The sequence below is a fragment of the Microtus oregoni genome, unplaced genomic scaffold (genome assembly GCF_018167655.1).
Source record: "Microtus oregoni isolate MIOR12 unplaced genomic scaffold, Mior012 000062F_ref0000492, whole genome shotgun sequence".
Classification (NCBI taxonomy): domain Eukaryota; kingdom Metazoa; phylum Chordata; class Mammalia; order Rodentia; family Cricetidae; genus Microtus; species Microtus oregoni.
The window spans coordinates 4,910,343-4,928,956 of NW_024543872.1; the positions used below are offsets into that span (position 1 = coordinate 4,910,343).

The 18,614-nt window shown below is 49.6% G+C and overlaps 2 protein-coding genes and 1 pseudogene across 3 annotated transcripts in view; 2 read left to right on the forward strand and 1 right to left on the reverse strand.

Annotated features, from left to right (window-relative positions):
* The window catches only part of Mindy4 (MINDY lysine 48 deubiquitinase 4), a 110,463-nt gene extending 104,960 nt beyond the window's left edge, over nt 1-5,503 (reverse strand). Inside the window, exons 1-4 of one of the 2 annotated variants that reach the window (XM_041640281.1) lie at nt 5,417-5,503; nt 5,043-5,126; nt 4,602-4,664; nt 440-559 (exon numbers count right to left, since the gene is read on the reverse strand). In XM_041640281.1, the coding sequence (XP_041496215.1) occupies nt 440-535 (96 nt within the window). In that variant the 5' untranslated portion in view covers nt 536-559; nt 4,602-4,664; nt 5,043-5,126; nt 5,417-5,503. Of the gene's footprint in view, nt 1-439; nt 560-3,666; nt 3,796-4,601; nt 4,665-5,042; nt 5,127-5,416 lie in introns of those variants that run through there. The other variant, XM_041640280.1, reaches the window with a different exon arrangement.
* A 3,730-nt stretch (nt 5,504-9,233) lies between these two features.
* Nucleotides 9,234-12,786, forward strand: LOC121439562 (annotated as a pseudogene).
* Nucleotides 11,943-17,512, forward strand: LOC121439606 (intraflagellar transport protein 172 homolog). The gene is made up of 8 exons (XM_041640147.1): nt 11,943-11,971; nt 14,069-14,207; nt 14,473-14,568; nt 15,771-15,932; nt 16,242-16,295; nt 16,484-16,587; nt 16,736-16,821; nt 17,457-17,512. Exons 1-8 carry the CDS (start codon nt 11,943-11,945, stop codon nt 17,510-17,512), a joined length of 726 nt encoding a protein of 241 aa, XP_041496081.1.
* The last annotated feature ends 1,102 nt before the right edge of the window (nt 17,513-18,614 follow it).

An 18,614-nucleotide genomic window follows, 5' to 3' on the forward strand; every position in this document is an offset into this window, starting at 1 on the left:
GACAACAGTCCGGTGGGGTAGGGAATCTAGGGCCAGGGGTCCCGCCATACCTCAAGAAGACATGTAAACATGTCCCCTTGGCTGTCTCAACTCCCACACCCCTGGGTGTGCTAAACCTAGCTTTCACCTCTGCTGACCTAAGTCACAAGAGACTTACAGCCACAGAAAGGAAATCTTATTTTATAAAATATTACTGCATAACATATCCTTAAGCAATCTTACTAAAGCTACCACTGTGTAGGGAAAAAGGCACAGAGAACTCAGCTTCTCAGGCACAGACTCGGTGACCTCAGACCCACCAGGGGACGCTCAGGCCTGGTGGGGTGAACCTAGTTCACTCTGAAAGTTGTCATCTTGGCCAATCCCCAAACCTCCTGCCACAGATGCCAGGCCCCAGGTGCAAGGACACCAGCCGACTCGCACCTCAACAGACGCATACCTTGTTCTCCCTGTAGAGAAACTCCAGGTGGAGAACTTTGCGGAGATCGTTTCTACTGTTGATGCTGAGCTCACAGCGGGGGCGCTCCTGGTCCATGGTCACGAACGTCTTCTTCAACCCCTGAGGGAAGAAGTCTGAGTCACTGCGGGCCATCTGAAATGAAAACCTTCTCCTCTCTGACGCACAGTAAACAGAAAACTGCTGGGACCCATTAGGACTAAGCTCATCTGCCTTCCTTGTATGGCCATGGCACGGCCACAGAGCTGACTTCAGAATTCATTCTCATGAAGCCAATGGGCTTGATAGCTCTGTCAGTTTGACTTGGGGTCAGCTAAGGCTGGGGTTGTGCACTTATTTTATAAATAACAATGAAATCCAGGTAACTAGCTTGCCGAAAGCCAGCTCCGGCTCTGTGTCTGGCCTAGACACGGGCCATGAAAGACGAACCTTTAAAAATAAACGGAAGTTTGAAACAAAAAACAGTCAAAAGGCCAACAATTGTTCCCTTGACTTCTCAGCTGAGGAAGTCAGGAGACATGTTTGAAGTCACATGATCCACATTGGTCTAGCCAGGAAGCCTGACTGGCACCCTGTCCCCTATAGAGCAGCTCATGGATAACTGCCAAGTCATCAGCAAACCACCACTATAAACACACAAAGACCAAGGCCTGGCAACAATAAACAGGGGGAATCCTGCATCCCCAGGAGCTTGGCGTCCCCATATGAAAACAGCCAGACAGCTGCTTTCTCCCACACAAGACACTACGACCACCCAACACCTGCAGGAGGGGTCTCAACCCCTTCCTTCAGGGCCAGAGATATCCCTTGCTCCTGATGGATCCCTGACTCCAAATGCTAGCTAGGTAGGCCCCAACTTTTCCCTCCGCCTTTATCCTCAGAACTTTATCATGGCGCAAACTGCTGAAAAACAAAACCAAACTCGCTGTCTGCCATGGGTTTTGATGAAAAGTGAATCTGGGGGCGGGGGGAGATAGGCACATAGAGTTGAACCAGGGAGAGTGAATGGGGTCTTAAGGAATAGCACAGAGAGAAACAAACGCGCGTGTGTTGGAGAAAAGATGGCGGTGAGAAGAAGGAGGCAGGCCCAGAAGCAACCCCCAGAGCAGAAGCAATGGGAAAGTGATTGCGCCTGGACATGGTGGTGGGCACTTGCAATCCAAACACAGAAGGCAGAGGCAGGAGAACCAAGAGTCTGAATACAGCCTGGGCTACAGAGAGAGCTTGAAAAGAGCCAGGGCAATGTAAACATGACCTGTCTCAGAACCACCCCAGCCACCACCACCAAAACACACGCAATTGCCCTAGCCCATAGCTTTCGCTCTCTGTGATTTTGTGAATATTTTAGTTTGAGTTTCTATTGCTGTGGTGAACACCATGACCACACCAACTTGGGTGGGAGGGTTCATTCAGCTTCCACTTCTGTTCACTGTTCACTGCTGATGGAAGTTGGGACAGGAACTCAAAGAGGGCAAGAACATGGAGGCAGGAGTTTCCATGCAGAAGTCACGGAGGGATCCATAGCTTGCTCAGCTGCTTTCTTATAGAACCCAAGATCACCAGCCCAGAGACAGCCCTACTCATAATGGGCTGGGCCCTCCCCATCAATCATTAATTAAGAAAATGTCCTACAGGCTTGCATACAGCCTGATCTTATAGAGACATTTTCTTAATTGAGGTTCCCTCCTCTCAGATGACTTTAGCTTATGTCAAGTTGGCATAAAGCCATCCATCATAGTAAATATAGATACCTCTTTGAGATAAAACAATGGGAAGAAGAGGAGGTCAGGCAGGTAGGGTTTTGGAGGTGTTACCCAGTTGGGAGGTCAGCTTGTTGACCCTGTCTAGGGGGACAAGCAGGTGTGACAGCTGTCACATAAGAACCAATGAGTAAACAGTCAAGGTGAGTCCAGGACCAATCCTGATCAAGTCTGATCATGGGAGTGAAACAGACCCTGTCGCAGGACAGAACAGATCAAGGGAAACAGGAAGGAACAGCTAGAAGCAAGATTGGGAATGTAAGCTGGGGCCAAGCAGTGGGATCCCGGGATGTTGGTGAGGGCTCTGGACTGCACTCAAGGGATGACGACTTCTCTGACACCTCTACATCTAGCGCCTAGACTTAGCATCAGCGATCCTCCTCTGAACCCATGTCACTGGTGACCCAACGCTAACCAAGACTTGGGGATAGAAGATCAAAGCAGACACTATGAAGCCAGATGCACCATAGTGTTTCAAAATAAACATAAATCATAATAAAAGCACACAGGCATGTTAAAACAGATTCACTCAGAGCTGGGGAAGCAAGTGTAAAGTTGAATATCCATGTGCAGGTTGTGTATAAGCATCAGATGTCGTGCATGGGTGCTGCCTGTCTATCACTAATTGCATTACTCATGAGTGGAATTGCAAACTTCCTGTTTAGAGAGATGAGGTAGTAAGGTCAAATTTACACTGCAAACGAGTAACTGTATCTAAACTTCCACCATTAGATCCTTCCCCTTTGTTCCATTCAAACGTGTGTGTGTGTGTGTGTGTGTGTGTGTGTGTGTGTGTGTTTCCATCTCAAACAAGTACCCTTTGGACCAGCTGAATATGACATCACCTGGAAACACAGATCCCTTAGTGCATGGTCCCCAGTCACTTCATGTAAAATACAAACCAATGCCCGACTCCTGGCGCCCAGGAAGCACCCTCCTCTCCTAGACCCCACGGGGTGCCCACCATGCTCCTAACTTATAAACACTTTGAAAACTCTTCTGGGACAAGGCATAAAAGGATTTACATGATTCTTCTACAAAAGTTCATGCAGCAGCTGGAATTTCCGCTTTTTATTTAAATGAACAGAGGATTGACGGCCCAGAACTTTCCTTTGAGAAGCTCTTTCCTAGAGACATGCCCTATGCCCCAGGTTGGGAGAACTTGCTCTGCCCTGGACACCTTTGCCAACCTGACACTGCCGTGACAGTGGTGCCAAGAGAGGGCAGCAGACCAAAGGCCCGGTTCCTTCGTAGAAGTGACCTCGGACTAGGAAGGACTGGCTTCTGGGAAATGTAGTTTCTCGATCGCGGAAAAAAAGGTGCGCTCTTGGGGGAATCTGAGGCGAACAGAAGGCGTGGAATGCTCCCCCACCCCCGAAGGTGCAAAGGTACTGCCGGAAACCCCAGGCTGCCCCCCACCATTAGGGCTTCGGAGTGCACAGCCATTACCTTTCTGCTAAGAAACTCCCTGACTAGGGAGGCGGCCACCTCCTCCACGTACAAGCTGTCCATGCTGCTGGCGCTGCCCCGCCCGCCCCCTCCCCGAGTCCACGCGGCCGCCTGCAGCCCCAGGCCGCGTAATCCGTTGGGCCCAGTAAAGCAGCGTTGCCCTGGCGACGGTGGCCTCCGCACCAGGAAGAACTCCTCCCCTTCCTGGGGAACCGGCGTTCTAGGAGAGCGGGAGAAAAGAAGGGAGGAGCATCCTTCAAGCTGCTCAAGAAGCTGTGCAGCAATTGAGGGCGGAGCATAGCCTGTGAGCCCTGGGAGCAGGACTGACTCTGGCCTCCTGTGGTGGATGTCACTGCTCCAGACATCCATTTCTCCACAGATACATTTCTCCATGCCTACCCTGTGGTTCTTAAAGGTCTGAACCTGTGGGAAAGTAACACCAACAATCCACCCTCAGGACTCCAGTTGCCTCCCAGGTGTACTGATACAGTCCTTAGTGACCTGTCGTCTGTATAGCAAGGGGACCAAGACTCCAATTCCTAGCATCTGGAAACTGGAAGGGATGATAGGTGGGTGAAGCCCAGGTCTTTATCATTCACTTGGGTACCACCTCAACCTGCTTGACCTCTGTACTTCCCGGTTGTGTTGGTTTGATGGTGCTCCCATAGTAAAATGCCAGTCTGTGGCTTCAGCCACAGAATTACTCTCCAGCAATCTTGTAGCCTCCAAGTTCGAGTTAGGGTGACGGGGAGCAGGGGGTCTCCTGGAGGAGGTGTGAGTTAGAGCTACAGGGAGTGGGGAGGACACCAGGGTACAAATCTATTGTGTGAGAAAAATCAGGACCAGAGGAGGGGCCAGGCCTTGGTTGAGGTTGGGGTTTTTCTAACCCTATGAAAAGGGGCCTCTCTAGTTGAGTAGTATTGGAAAACACAGACCTTCTTCAGCTCATCAATCCCGTGTCACTGTCTTCTGTCCGTTCCTGAGAGGCCACGGCAGACCTAAGGACGCAGACACAATCAAGGTCAGTTGCACTGGCCGAGAAGCAGAACCCTATAGCTCGTTAGGAAGGGGCACACGGAGAGAACAGAACAGAGAAAAGTTACTATTGAAAGGGCTCCTACTGTTTAATGGAGACCAAGGTAGATACACCAAGGAGTTAAAAACAAAACAAACAACAACAACAACAACAAAAAAAAGGAAAAACAAACCTCAAATACCTACAAGGCCAGGTAGGTAATAAAAGTCTGTAAAGGGACCAGATATAAGGCAATGCGGAATGGTGGAGACTGAGGTAGGTTCAATATAATCTTTGACAGTTACATTCAAATGCAGTTTCTAAAATAAATAAATGGGGGCTACATGCGCAGGTCACTTACCTGTCGCCTCCTGCAACAGGTAAGTTGCAGGTATGTGTAAAGAGGCTTTTGTCCCAGGCCTTTCATCAGGTGGTTAAAAGAGACCTGTCCAGGAGGAGAGAGGGTAGAAAGAAGGAATGAGAGAGAGGATGCTCTGTGGAGTCTCAGTTTCTAGAGGACTGGGGATGCAGAATGGTCTTTTCAGACCGATACTTCTCCCTAACTTATTTGCAATCCGCCACTTAAAGATGCAGCTTGATTAGTGCTGCCTGCGATGTGGGAATGCTAGGCAGAGGAGGGCGGCCATCTAGTAAGGTCAGAGAAACCGGACTTGCTCCCGGGCTCAGCTTTTGGAAAGGTGGTGGGGAGAAAATATATCTGCAGAGAGAACTTACCTCTAATTAGCTTTATGGTTCTGGGTGACGTCCCCAGAAGGAAAAGGAGAAAACAGGGAATTAGCATTCTCACAGACATGAGGAACGCCATGCGGCCAGAGGTTCCTCCTCCACTCAGTACTACCAGGCCTCCATCTGGCTCCTGAGGAAGGAAAGAGGCCCAGGTCAGGAAGAATCATACTTTCCTTTCTCCTTTGTCAATGATAGAGGAAGACAGAACTCCTCAATCTTCTCTTCATCATAAAACTGAGCAGGACATAGGCTGTGTGAAATAGCAAAAAAGAACAATGATTTGGAGAAAGAACTCCTCTTGGCTTGCCTCTCAGACTAAGCTATTCATTAAAATTCTTACTTATTCCAGCAGGGACTTGAGAGCAGACGCATCCAGCTGTTATTAGTTGGGTACATTCAAGCTAGCTACTGTGAGCATCCTTTCTTTGTTTTCTGGTCTGAGAAGAGAAAAGTGGGGAAAAAAGACAATAATGCCAGTGTCACAGGTTTCTGTGCAGGCACTGAGTGAGTATGAAAGCGCATTGCCAGGGATGGAGAGGTGGCTCAGCGATTAAGACACTGGCTGCCCTTCCAGAGGAACCAGGTTTGATCGCCAGCACCCACATGGCAGCCTCCAGACACCGGCAGCTCAAGTTCCTGATGACCCAACACTTTCTTTGGCCTTCCATGGGCACCAGGTACTCATGTAGTACACAGACATACATACAGGCAAAACAATCATCCTCGTTTAAAAGATAATAACAAAAGTAATAATTTTTGAAAGAAAATGTATGCTGGATTGTGGTGGTGCATGCCTTTAATCCCAGCCCTTGGGAGGCAGAGGCAGGCAGAGCTCTGTGAGTTCAAGGCCAGCCTGTGAAACTCTGTGAGTTTCAGGACAGTCTGGGCTACATAGAAAAGCCCTGTCTTGAAAAACCAAAATACAAAGGAAAATTAGAAAAATGTATTGCTGATGATAAAGTATTCATCTAGCAATTATCATAACTACTATTGATGACCAAGATAATAATAAACATCCAAAGGGAAGACCAAGATAGTAAAGAGTTGAGATTTATAAGAATCAGAAACAGAGACCCAAGAAAGAAGACATTAGAGGGAACAGCAGTGTCTGGATGGGAAGCAGGCGGAGAGTTAGTACCGTCAAGACCTCCTGGACTTTTCCAGTCACTTGCAACATGGTGGTCAGAACTGACTCACTGTACAGTCGCTGTGGAGAGTGGACAGGAATCAGTAGGAAGAAATGGGAGCTAGGAGGGGAGCATGCTATGGCTCTGTGAGTAAGGGGATTGCTGCCAAGACTGATGATCTGATTTCGTTCCTGTGACCCACATGATGAAAGAACAGACTGATTCCCAAAAGTTGTCCTCTGGCCTCCATACATTTCCCCATGGAATAAATCCTCCCACCTCACAAAATAAATACATAAATAAACAAAAAATGGGGGATGAGAAAAAAGGAAAGAAACAGAGGACAGCAGATTGGAATGGAGGAGGGGGCTCAGGATTTTTAAAATTAGAAACCGTAGTCTGGGAGGGTAGAAGTTGAGATGTGGTTGGCTTAGCATCTCTTTGGCAGTGTCTGAGGTTTGACTGTAGGTCACCTGGTAGGTGGGCACGATTTGCCCCTCCTCCTGGAAGATCTCAGCCTCACACTGCCCCAGCAGCTGAACAATTTTCTCTTCATCTGCTTTGTCCAAGTTCCGGGTCAGGGGATTGGACTTCTCTGTGATTGGAACAGCTGTTTCATACCCTGACAACTAGAGAGAAGGGGGCACAAGGGCAGGAACAGGAAGCCTCATGCTTGCTGGGCTGGAGGCGGGAGTGGAAGTAGGCACAGTATCGGGCTTGGATTCACATACTTCACCCACACACACACACATACACACACATGCCATTCACATACCAAGAACTTAGTCTTTATGTGACGTTCTGAGCCCATTAGGGACGATAGGAAAAGGATGTCTATCATGGGGTGTGTGCCTTTGATTCCAGTATTTGCACAGTGGCAGCAGGGGGATCAGGAGTTTAAGGCTATCCTCAGATATGTAGCAGTTTGAGGCCGGCTTGGGCTATTCCCTATCTTAAAAGCCAAAAAAGAAGAGGAGGAAGAGGAAAGGAGCAGAAGACCACGCTTGAAACCAGTCCAAATCAGAACTGTTCTAGGCATCATTGCAGAAGGCTGAAATTGAGAAAGGGCCTCACCTCCCATTCGCCAGGCTCAGGGGTCTCAATCACATGCTGATACCGTTTCGTGCCTGGCATGGCCCTGTACTGCAGACACTCCGTCCTTCCTGCCTCTGCAGTCACACAAACCTTTCTGGTGACAATAGCTTTGCTTCCAGCTGGCAGGGTCTTATCTGAGCCGTGGAGATGATTAACCTGCGGGCTCTGTGTCTCTGAGCACCACCTCTGCACTCCTTTCTTCAACACCCGCTCCTGTAACTAGTTCCCAGCCCTCCGCGGGAGCTCCCGAGGGTCCTCTTTGCACACCCTCTGTCTTGCCAGCCTCTGCTTTGCTCTTGAAGAAGAGGACCAGAAGGGCATTGTGCTTGCCCTTCAGACACAGGACCCTCTGGAAGGCTGGGAGCCTGGATGGGCAGAACAACACCCAGGTCAGAGCAAAGAGAACTCTGGGGCACAAATACCTCTGAAGGCCAGAGATCGGGGTCAGTAGAAGTCAGAGGACCAGGGCCATGGCTTGGTCACATGTCAGCATGCAGCCTTTCTCTGCCCCACTGGCCCATTTTATCCTCTCCTTGCAGAAAGAAAAGCAACAGAGGCTGCTGGGCCCCAGGTGTACATGCACTGAACTGGATATCACAGAGGAAAACTCACGGAAATAGAAATACTGTAAGAAGAATGAAAACCAAAGAACCTGCCCTAAATACAGCCAGTCTCTTTCCCCCAAATGGTAGGCATCCCCGGATACGTGGACACTTAGGGTCATTGCTGACAGCCTTGTGTTTAGATGGGCTCAGAGGAGTGGTCAGTTGTTTAGTATTACACAGATTCCACACTCAGCTAAACTATGAAATAATTTAAGGACTTACATGCTTCCTGAATGAATTTTGCAACAACTAGCAAGTTGGCCCAAAGGAACAGCACTTCATACACTAGCAGAGGCTTTTAAAGGCCTTGGTCCGGCATTGTCACATTTGATAGTCTAAGCTCTGTTCCAGAATTCTATGCTTTACAGGTGGGAAACCTGAGGCGCAGGTTAATGGATTTCTCTAAAAATGAATGAATTACTCTCTCTCTCTCTCTCTCTCTCTCTCTCTCTCTCTCACACACACACACACACACACACACACACGAGAGAGAGAGAGAGAGAGAGACAGACAGACAGAGACAGAGATAGAGAGAGAGAGGTCTGTTTTTTAATTATTCCTATATGCCCAGAATTTTTTTAGGTCATCTCCAGCTCTTCTAAAGGAAGGCACACTGAAGATGCTCAGTAAATATTTGCTGAAAAAATGAAAGAATGAATGAGAAAGCGAATGGAATCCAATCAGATCATGAATGGGAAAGAGACTTAAAGGCTGATGCAGTCTCCAAGAGATTGTTAAAACAATTATCATCTACACCAATCTGTCTCCTCTCCTCTCAGCCCCCTCCTGCTTTCGGAGATGGACTGCCTCCTCTCAACTTGGCTAATTTCATGCCGGGAAGGAGGGGCTCTTTCAGGTGCCCTAGACCCTCGCATCTGCACCTGTCCGGGTACCCCAGTCAGTTCATCTTCTAGAGCAGGCCGCCATTGGGAGGGTCGTGGGAGGAGCCCCGAGAGAACTAGGCTGGCGGGGTAGGTAATGGGGGGGAGGGGGCAGGATGACGGCGACGAGAACCCTAGCGGGGCGGGGCAGGTCCTTGCGTCCCAGCCGGGCTGCAGCGGAGCGCGCGGGGCCAGCTCTGCAGAAGGAGGCGGCTGGCTGGCCCGGACGGTCACATCCCGCTGCAGGGGACCAGCCTCGGCCGCCGCACTGTCCTCTGCACCAGGGACGCAGGCCAGCTGCCAGGCCTCGCCGGCAACGCCCCTTGCTCCGAGACAGACTACGCGCGGCCCTCGGGAACGCTGGGGGCCCTGCAGACTCGCGGCCCGCGGCCACTCCGCCTCTGCCCTCTCTGCCCGCAGCTCGGCCGGCGCTGCCCGCCTAGGCGGGCCCGCGTCGGGATGGGGTAGGGCCAGCGCCAGTCCGGCGATGGGCCGCCCCCTGGGCACCGAACAACCCCCCGAGGCCTGACCGACCACGAGGACCCGGCAGGTGGGTGTGGGCTGATCCGACTGCGCGGGTGGGGGCTGGGGTGGGCACCAGGGTTATGCGAAGGCGGGAAAGGCTCGGGGGAAATGGGCTATGGGCCGTGGGAAGCCTGGGAGAGCTGCTGCATCCCGCTTGCGTTCTGGGCAGCTACTGACCCCCACTACTCCTGCCTCTTCCAGGATCCCCGCCTGGATGTTAAGCGGATGCCTCCGGGCCCCTCGGTGAACTCGGTGGAAACCATGGCTTCTTTGATGCCTCTTTCCCCATATCTGAGTCCCACTGTCCTCCTGCTGGTCAGCTGTGACCTGGGCTTTGTGTGAGCAGGTGAGTGAAGAGGATGCCCGCCGTGGGGGTCCGTCAGAACTAGTGTGGAAGTGAAACCTCTTAACCTGTCAACACCCTGGCACCCCCAGACCGACCTCCCTCTCCTGTGAATGTGACGGTCACTCACCTCAGAGCCAACTCGGCCACTGTGTCCTGGGATGTCCCAGAAGGCAACATCGTCATTGGCTACTCCATTTCCCAGCAAGTAGGAATCACCCTGTTTCCCCAACCTGTGCCCTTGGGTCTCTGAACACCCCTGCACATTACTCCTTTGGAGTGCTTGGATGTTACAGAATCCTGAGTTAAGCCTCATGGTCAGGGACCGGGGCTAGGTTGTTCTCCTTTCTCTACATCTTCTTGCAGCGACAGAAAGGCCCTTTGGGCAGCGTGTAATCAGGGAGGTGAACACCACCACTAGGGCCTGTGCTCTTTGGGCCCTGACTGAAGACAGTGACTACACCGTGCAGGTCAGGAGCATCCGCCTCAGGGGAGAGAGTCCTCCTGGGCCCCGTGTGCACTTCCGTACTCTCAAGGGTTCTGACAGGATGCCCTCCAACAGCTCCAGCCCAGGCGAGGGTCTGTGTTAGAAGAGTCTCCAGCTTTTGAACCGGGTTTTAACCTCTCATTGACTTGCTTAAAGCTAACAACATTCTAGCTCAGATAAATAGAAAGACGATATAATTTGTTCTACTGCCAGGGACGGAAAACAAAACAGGTGGACAGGGGACCAGCTACAGAGACACTGCTAATGAATCCTTTGGGGGGGGGGGGCTTCCTGCTTCCTTTCACCCAAGCTCACATCACACCTGCCACGGCCTGCATGAGCAATTTCTGTGATCACCCTGGTATCTAAACATTGCCCACCATGGGCTTCTTCCTGAGAAGGGCGATGATGGGTCCCGCTGACTCTAACCCCCAGCATCTCCCTTCTGTACATAACAGAGCTGTCCAGTGGGTCCTCTGTAACCCAGAGGATGGTTCTCTCCTTAGGAGACATCACAGTGAAGGGTCTGGATGGAGAGCGGCCATTGCAGACCGGGGAAGTGGTCATCATTGTAGTGGTGTTGCTCATGTGGGCTGGTGAGTACCGGATGGGGAGCCAGGGACTTGGGACCATGATAGTGGGAAGTGGTGAAGGTTACCCGTCAGGAGAAAAAGGAGAGAAAAGGAGTGGGGGGGGAGGGGAATGGCTGGTGGAGGGAGGTAATCAGGACAAGTTTGGGGAGAAAGAGAGAAGGCTATTGCAAGGCCAGGGATGACGGTTGTATGGGCCCCAGGGATTCCAGGATTTTCTAGAAGTCGTGCAGCTGTTACAGCCTCAAGGCTGTGAATGAGAGGTCAAGATCAAGGCTCAGATGGTTTGTTGTGTTTCAGCTGTGATCGGGCTATTCTGCCGTCAGTATGACATCATCAAGGACAACGACTCCAACAACAACCCCAAGGAGAAGGGGAAGGGTCCTGAACAGAGTCCTCAGGGAAGGCCAGTGGGGACAAGACAGGTGACGTGGGGACCAGTGAGTGTGAGAAGGGTGATCTGGGTGCCCAGGAGTATTCAGTGAAAAGCAGAACAGGCAGCGAAGGGGGGTGGGGCGGGAATGGGATGTCTGGGATGAAGGAGTCCAGAAGGTGGGAGCAGCACCTTTACCTGTCTGAAATTTGAGATTTGGGTACTCTTCTCTCATAGAAAACGTCTCCTTCTATCAACACCATCGACGTTTGAGTGAACTGAGTGACTGAAGAACCAGAACCAGAGAGAGATGCACTGATAATGGGGGGTGGGGTCAGGGAAGCCTAAGTTGGTGATCTCTCTGAGACTCCCACAAGGCTGTGCACTCCCAGAATCCCAGGCTGGTACCCATCCTCTTTCCACTGTGAGCAGGGCCAGAAGGTAGGTCTGTTAGAATCTGTACCCCTGGACCTGGGAGTGGATATCAAATGGAACATCTCCTATCTCCCAGGTCCAGGTGAGTCATTTATTCGACCCTATCCCACTAGGTCCCAAATGGGGCCCCATCTCACCTGCATCAGGACCATTGGCATCCACTAGCTGCCCATACAGCTTGCCTCTGGGCCTCAGAGAGAGCTGTTTATGTCTGTATTGCCCTCTTCCACGGAGGAAGAGGAAGCAAGCATCTGGGTCTCGAGGCAGATGCCACACTGCACTACTCCAATGTCTTCCACGGAGACTCAGGTGCTCCCCCCTCACCTGGCAGCCCCCCCCCCCCCGCTGCTGGTGATCTCACCCCTGGGACATTTTTCCAATAAAGGTTCTTGGACAAACTGGAACTGACTGTATGGTCTGCTGAAGGCATCTCTACACCTTCTCAGCTCTCCAAGGGCCCCTCACGCCACCACCAACTTAAAGGAACAGACCCATTATAGGATGTTTGTGTCCGTGTTTTCGTCTAAGACGGGTGGAGAAAAGACAAGGAAAGGGTGCAGAATCTAGAAGCCTCCTTTCTTTGGCTTTGTTGAAATGTAAGGGAGGGGTGCAATGAGAAGACACAGAAGTTTTTGCACCAATGGAAACCAGGCCATGTCACCATTAAAGGGCCAGTAGATTTTCTTTCTTTTATCTTTGTCCAGGACCTTGTGCATACCAGGCAAATGCTCTACCACTGGGTTACATAACCGACCCCCTCCCCATTCTTTCAACTCCACCATTCCCTCTGGGAAAATGGTCAGAAGGACTGAGCAGGGTCATGGGGGGGCTAGCCAAAGAGCAGCTATCACGGCTGTGTCCCTTGGTGCCATGTATCCTCACCCTGTGCATACCAGTGCCTCCTCTCCGTTTTCTCTTTAATCTATGTCTCTGTTCATTTAATGTTAATAATTGTAATCCATAAAGACGTTTATATTTATACTCTGTAACATATCCAAAGCATTCTAGAAATAAAACAAAGGGGTTTGGGTGCCCTTATAGAAAAAAATTATAATCTGGGTTCTGGGACCTATTTGTGTTATCTGTGAAAAATAGGAACTGCCCTCTACTCGTTCTTAATTTTTCAAGAGGGAGGTAGTGGTGGGGAGAGAAATATTCGTTGCCATTGGCAACCACTGTGCATGCAAGGTTTTGGGACCCAGCTTCGGTCTGGAGATCATGTGCTATGCTTTTTGGGGGGTATAAGTCTTGCCAACCTGGGACTGTTTAGAGAGAGAAGGCCTTTTCTGAATTTCAGTCAATCTGTCTGATACGCTGCAAAAAATTAGAACAAAAATTCTTGAGAGCATTCCAATCAAACAAAATAAAGACAATAGTATCTTTTCTTAGTCAAGCCCCAACCCAAGGTGTCACACAGCTCTAAGCTAGGAGGCCAGCAAAGTTCTGTCCGCTGCACTGACCCATAAAGACATCTGGATTTCGGCAAGCAGCCTTGAACTCACCGTTTACCAATGATCAAACAGGGTGCCTTGCCTTTCCCTAGCCAGTGCTACCAAACCCACAGGTTAGAGAAGCTGAACAAAGGGACAACGAGTTGAGAAGACTTGAATCGTCTTACGGGAATTAAAAGGTTATCAGCTCTGGGTTGAATCCGGTTCCACCGTTTATTAGCTGTTTCAACTTTGGCGTGTGACCCCCTCCTGTTGTGTAAAATGGGACTGTACCTCTGCCCACTTCAAACAGGTATATCCTTGAGCATTCACTGGTCCCTATCAGTATTGAGTGGCCTCGCGCAAGTCACAGAACTTTTGGCGGGGAAAGCAGAGGCTGCAGTTCTGCGAACTGGCTTTCGCTCTCCTAGCACCTGCCTTGCCGCTTCTCCAGAGTTTAAGCAACTAAAGCGCACTTGGCCGGTTACAGCAAGGAGAAAAGCTGGGGTTAAAGTGATACAGGATCTAGGGGCGGGGTTGGGGAGGGTGGGGACAGACGAAGACTTGCGGGTGGGGCTTTGCGTTGGGTTTGCATGCAATTACGGGATTGGTCGAGGATAGACTTCGACGACCTCCTCTTATGTGCCCGCCCTAGGATTCACTGCGCTTGCGCACGTTCCGTTTGCAGGGTCGCGAACCCACTAGGTGACCTTATGATGTACGTCGCACTCACGTTGCCTGTGCATCAGTGGCTGGCGCCGTCGCAGCTTGGCGGTTTGTGCATGTAACCGCGGGAGTCCTCTCGGTCAACAGTCAACGGTCAACGGTCATCCGAGACCTGTGTGCGTCCTGCAGTTGAAGCACCTGAGGACCCTGCTGAGCCCTCAGGTGAGGAATCGCATGACTCCCATTCCCCGGCCACCGGACGTTCCAAAAGAAAAAAAGTGGGGTAACATTGTCCAACCCACATGTGATCCCTGTAAGTCCTGGGATTGCCACTTTTTTTCTGATATGTTCAGAACCTGCCCACCCTTTTGCTGGCCACTTCTGTCTAGATTGTGACACTGAGGTCTGAGGTCTTGGGATATATCCAGATACCGTCCTTGGCCAGCGCGCCGTGCATCGCCTTCCATGCTGTCCCTCTCTCTCTCAGGGCACCCTCTGTGGTGGGGTGGAACAGTTTGACTGCTGCCTCCGAAGGAGTATTTACAAGAACAAGTTTGAGCTGACGTATGTGGGACCCAGCCAGGTGAGCAGCTGATGGCCTAGCATGCTGAGACCTCTCCTGGCTCATCTGTCCTTGTAACATTTCCCCCACCTGCTGGCCACAGCCACAGTGTCAAATTTAACCTTCCTCTCTCTGGCAGAGCTATCGTAGGCAACTGAATGTGTCAGGGCAACTTCTGGCAACCCTCCTGCTAGGTGGTTGTTCTAACCCATCGCAAGCAAAGGTTTACACAACCTGTCTCAAGAAATACAGGGATTGGTGCCTGTATCTCCCCAGTGTGAAGCTGTTCTCAGCGCCGCCCACTAGAGTTGTGGACGTGTATGATCACAGGCGAACTGTAGTGCGCAGGACTCTGTTGTCCCAGAGACAGGCGTCTCACTCTCCCACTTCCCTTCCCTCTCTCTTATTACCAGTTTGTTCCTGGATCTTTCCAGTCTCTCCAGAAACGCTATCCTTTCTCTACTGTGTTAGATCTGTTAAGGACTGAGAGTACAAAGGTAGTTTATCTGTAAGACATCGTACCAGGGCCAGAGATACGGCTCTTACTATTCTTACAGAGAACACAAGTTCAGTTCCCAGCGCCATGTTAGTGTCTCACAATCACTGGGTCTTCAGCCTTGGGGATCAACACCCTCTTCCGACATCCGGCACCTGCACTCACCTTTGTGCACACCCACACATGTAATTCAAATTCTTTGTAAAAAAGACATTGTGCTCTGGTATGTGGCCAGTGAGCTTGAGGCCAGCCTGATCTATATAGCAAGTTCCAGGCCAACCAGGGCTACATGTCTCAAAAAAGAAAAAAAGTAGAAGAGGAAGAAAAAGAAAGAAAATCTTAGCATTTAGGAGGATGGCCAGTTGGAGGTCATCTTAGGCACATTATGATATAATAACGATAATAATAGGTTCATAATTATATAACAGTAATGATGATATAGTATTGTCTTCATAGGTAAGGAGCTTTGTACTAAGAAGTGCGGGAACAAAGAGTGATTAGTGTTACCGAGTAGAGCTCTCAGAATCGAATGGCCTTGGACAGCCCAGGCCATGGGGAAGTATTTCCTAGGTAGCAAACCCCTGTGTGGGTGCAAGTGTTGTCCTTAGCAACCGCATCCCAGGCCGAGGGAGAAACAAGGTATCCTGGAGTTGCATGAGGGACCAGAGCACCTTCACTCTTCTCCTGCTCTGGGAAAGCCTGATGGGTTGGACTGGTCCCTTCCCGGGTGATAGTGAAGAACCTGTCTTCAGGGACCAGGGTGGTGCTCAAGTCCCACTATGGCTATGAGGTAGAAGAGGTGAAGATCCTGGGGAAGGAACGGTACTTGGTGGCTCACACATCGGACACGCTGCTGCTCAGAGACTTGAACACCAATCGCCTCAGTGAGGTAGGAACCGGGAGAGGAAGGGTGGGTAATGGGATGTCTTGGCTTGCTAATTCTGAAGATGCGGGCCCCAAGAAGTAGGATTCCCCATAGGATACCATTCTGATATTATTTCCTAGAATATAAACTTCCACAGTCAGACTGGTTTCTCTTGGAAATATGAGGATCAGGGCAAGAGTCTGACACAGCGCACCTTTTGTGTAACGTCAAAACCTCCCTGAATACCATCTCTCTTCCTTGCCACTGACATCCTCCAGCCTTGTCTTGGGTGATTGTCTACATTGTCTATGATGTTTTCTCCTCACTTTGCAGATAGCCTGGCAGGGATCTGGTGGCAATGAGAAATATTTCTTTGAAAATGAGAATGTGAGTAGCCGCGATTCCCTGCCCCCATTTCAGTAAGCAGGAGCTTCTAGTCAGAGGGGCGAGAGGCGAGGGATGGGAAGACTGCAGGTAAAGGGTGGGGATGAAACAGGAAAAGACAGGGAGAGGTCACCCTGAACTACAGTGCCCCTTCCCCCACTTCTCTCCACACCGCCTTCATTCTTCCCCAGGTGTGCATGATCTTCAGTGCTGGAGAGCTTACCCTGGTGGAATATGGGAGTAATGACTCCTTGGGTTCTGTACACACTGAATTCATGAACCCTCACCTCATCAGGTAACTGAACCCTGAATATCCAGAATGGGACTTCTAAAGTGTATGTCCCCAGATCAGGCTAAAAATGTTGTCCCATGTGCTATTTCAGAACCCTCCAGAAGACCCTAGCTAAGCCCATTTTACCTTACCTTGTTGTTTCATGTTTCAGCATCCGTATCAACAAGAGGTGCCAGCGAGGAATGGAAGATAATAAGAAACTGGCTTATCTTGTTGATATTAAGACTATTGCTATAGGTAAGATGCTTTTATAACTTTAATACTGACACCGATACCTGCATTGCACTTGTGTATCATGAGCATATTCGGTGATGAACCTGAAAGGCACTAGGTAAGTATGTAACCTCATATTTACAGTGTTAGAGCAAATGTTTAAGTCCCTGTGGGGATGCCTTTATGAAGTGTCTGGCTATGGATACATTCATGCTCAGGCCTGTCAGAAGGCCTGTCCATAGAATTACCATGTTCTCTCATCATATATCTTATGGACAGCAAGTTGTGAACAGTAGAGAAGAATTATCCGCAAATTTAAGGATTTTCCTGTTTAGACATCATCAAATCCTAAACTCTTTAGAACTGGAAAGACTGTATTTTATATTTATGTTATTAGTAACCCTTATTATTAGTAACTAGTAACAATAGAAATGTAATCTGCATTTCACAATCTCCACTTTATGATTTCTGTCACCAAATGTTCCAAGCATGGAAGGAAGAACTAAGACTAGCTTAGGATCGTGCAGAAGGTGTAGAGACGAGCATGCCACATAGTGTGTCTGTAAGGATGGGACTGGCGTCAGCTACCCTGTCCGTACTTACTGCTCTGTGAGCTTACCAAAGTTACTTCGTCTTTCTTAATGTCTTAACCCACACAGTGAACGAAGACAGCACCTATGTCAGAGGGAAGCACTCATCCTTCCCTGCCACATAATCGTTAATAAAGTCCAGCTGCTGAGAGTCGTGACCTATTGTTAATACTTGCTTATCCACGCCTAGTGCTATTAAATCAGAACTTTTTGTTGCATTTACATTTAGTTTTTTACCTCATCTCTTACTCATGAGCATTTAGAGAGTGGTTTTTTGTTTGTTTGTTTGTTTGTTTTGGGTTTTTTTTTCATTGTTTGGTTTGGTTTTATTTTATTTGAGACAGGGTTTCTCTGTGTAACCCAGGCTGGCCTGGAACTCACTCTGTAGCCCAGGCTGGCCTCGAAATCAGAGATCCACCTGCCTCTGCCTCCCATGTGCTGGGACGAAAGGTGTGTGCTGCCACAGCCTGCTGAGTATTAATTTTTTAAAGGTTTATTTTAGTTGAATGGATATTTTGCCTGCACGTATGGCTGTGTACCATGTGCATACCTTATGCCTTTGGAGGCCAAAAGAGGGCAGTGGGATCCCTAGAACTTGGTGGGTGTGAGCTGCTATGTGGGTGCTGGGGATTGAACCTGGGTCCTCTGGAAGAACAGTTAGTACTTTTAACCACTGAGCCATTTCTTCAACCCCTAGTTGTTTGGGGGGTTTCTTGTTTGGTGTGGTTTTAATCACATTACTGCTACTTGCTGAGGTCCATGCTTAGAGCAGAATTGCTGAATCATAGGAGCAGCTGTGCCTTCAGCCTGACTAAGTGTCTCCCATTGCTCTCCAAAGAGGACGATCAATGTCCGTTCCTCTCCCAGTCAGAGTTCTTATTCTTCCACGTCCTCTCCAGGACTTGAAATGCGTGGTGTGTGTGCAATGCCGTTTCACTTACTTATTGTTCACTTGGATTTCTCTTCTGTGACTTCCAGTTTCTCATCCCTTATGCATTGTGAAAGTCAAGTGGCCTCTTTGTTAGAGATGTGAAATTCTGTATATAACCTCTGATGGTTACTTACATTGTAGTTTTTTTCTCAGTATGTGTGGCTTGAGTTTTCTCTCTTTTAGGTATCTTTAGTATTGAGACATTTAAAATTTTATTGTAGTTATTTATGTAATGGAACCGGTTGGGGGAAGCATTATGCCATGGCACTCAAGTAGAAGTCAAAAGACAACCTGAG

Coding starts and splice junctions, on each gene's coding strand:
- LOC121439606 (XM_041640147.1), top strand. CDS start 11,943: ATGGAACATCTCCTATCTCCCAGGTCCAG. Junction 16,296..16,483: donor ATTTCTTTGAAAATGAGAAT/GTGAGTAGCCGC, acceptor ATTCTTCCCCAG/GTGTGCATGATCTTCAGTGC. Junction 16,588..16,735: donor ATGAACCCTCACCTCATCAG/GTAACTGAACCC, acceptor TTCATGTTTCAG/CATCCGTATCAACAAGAGGT.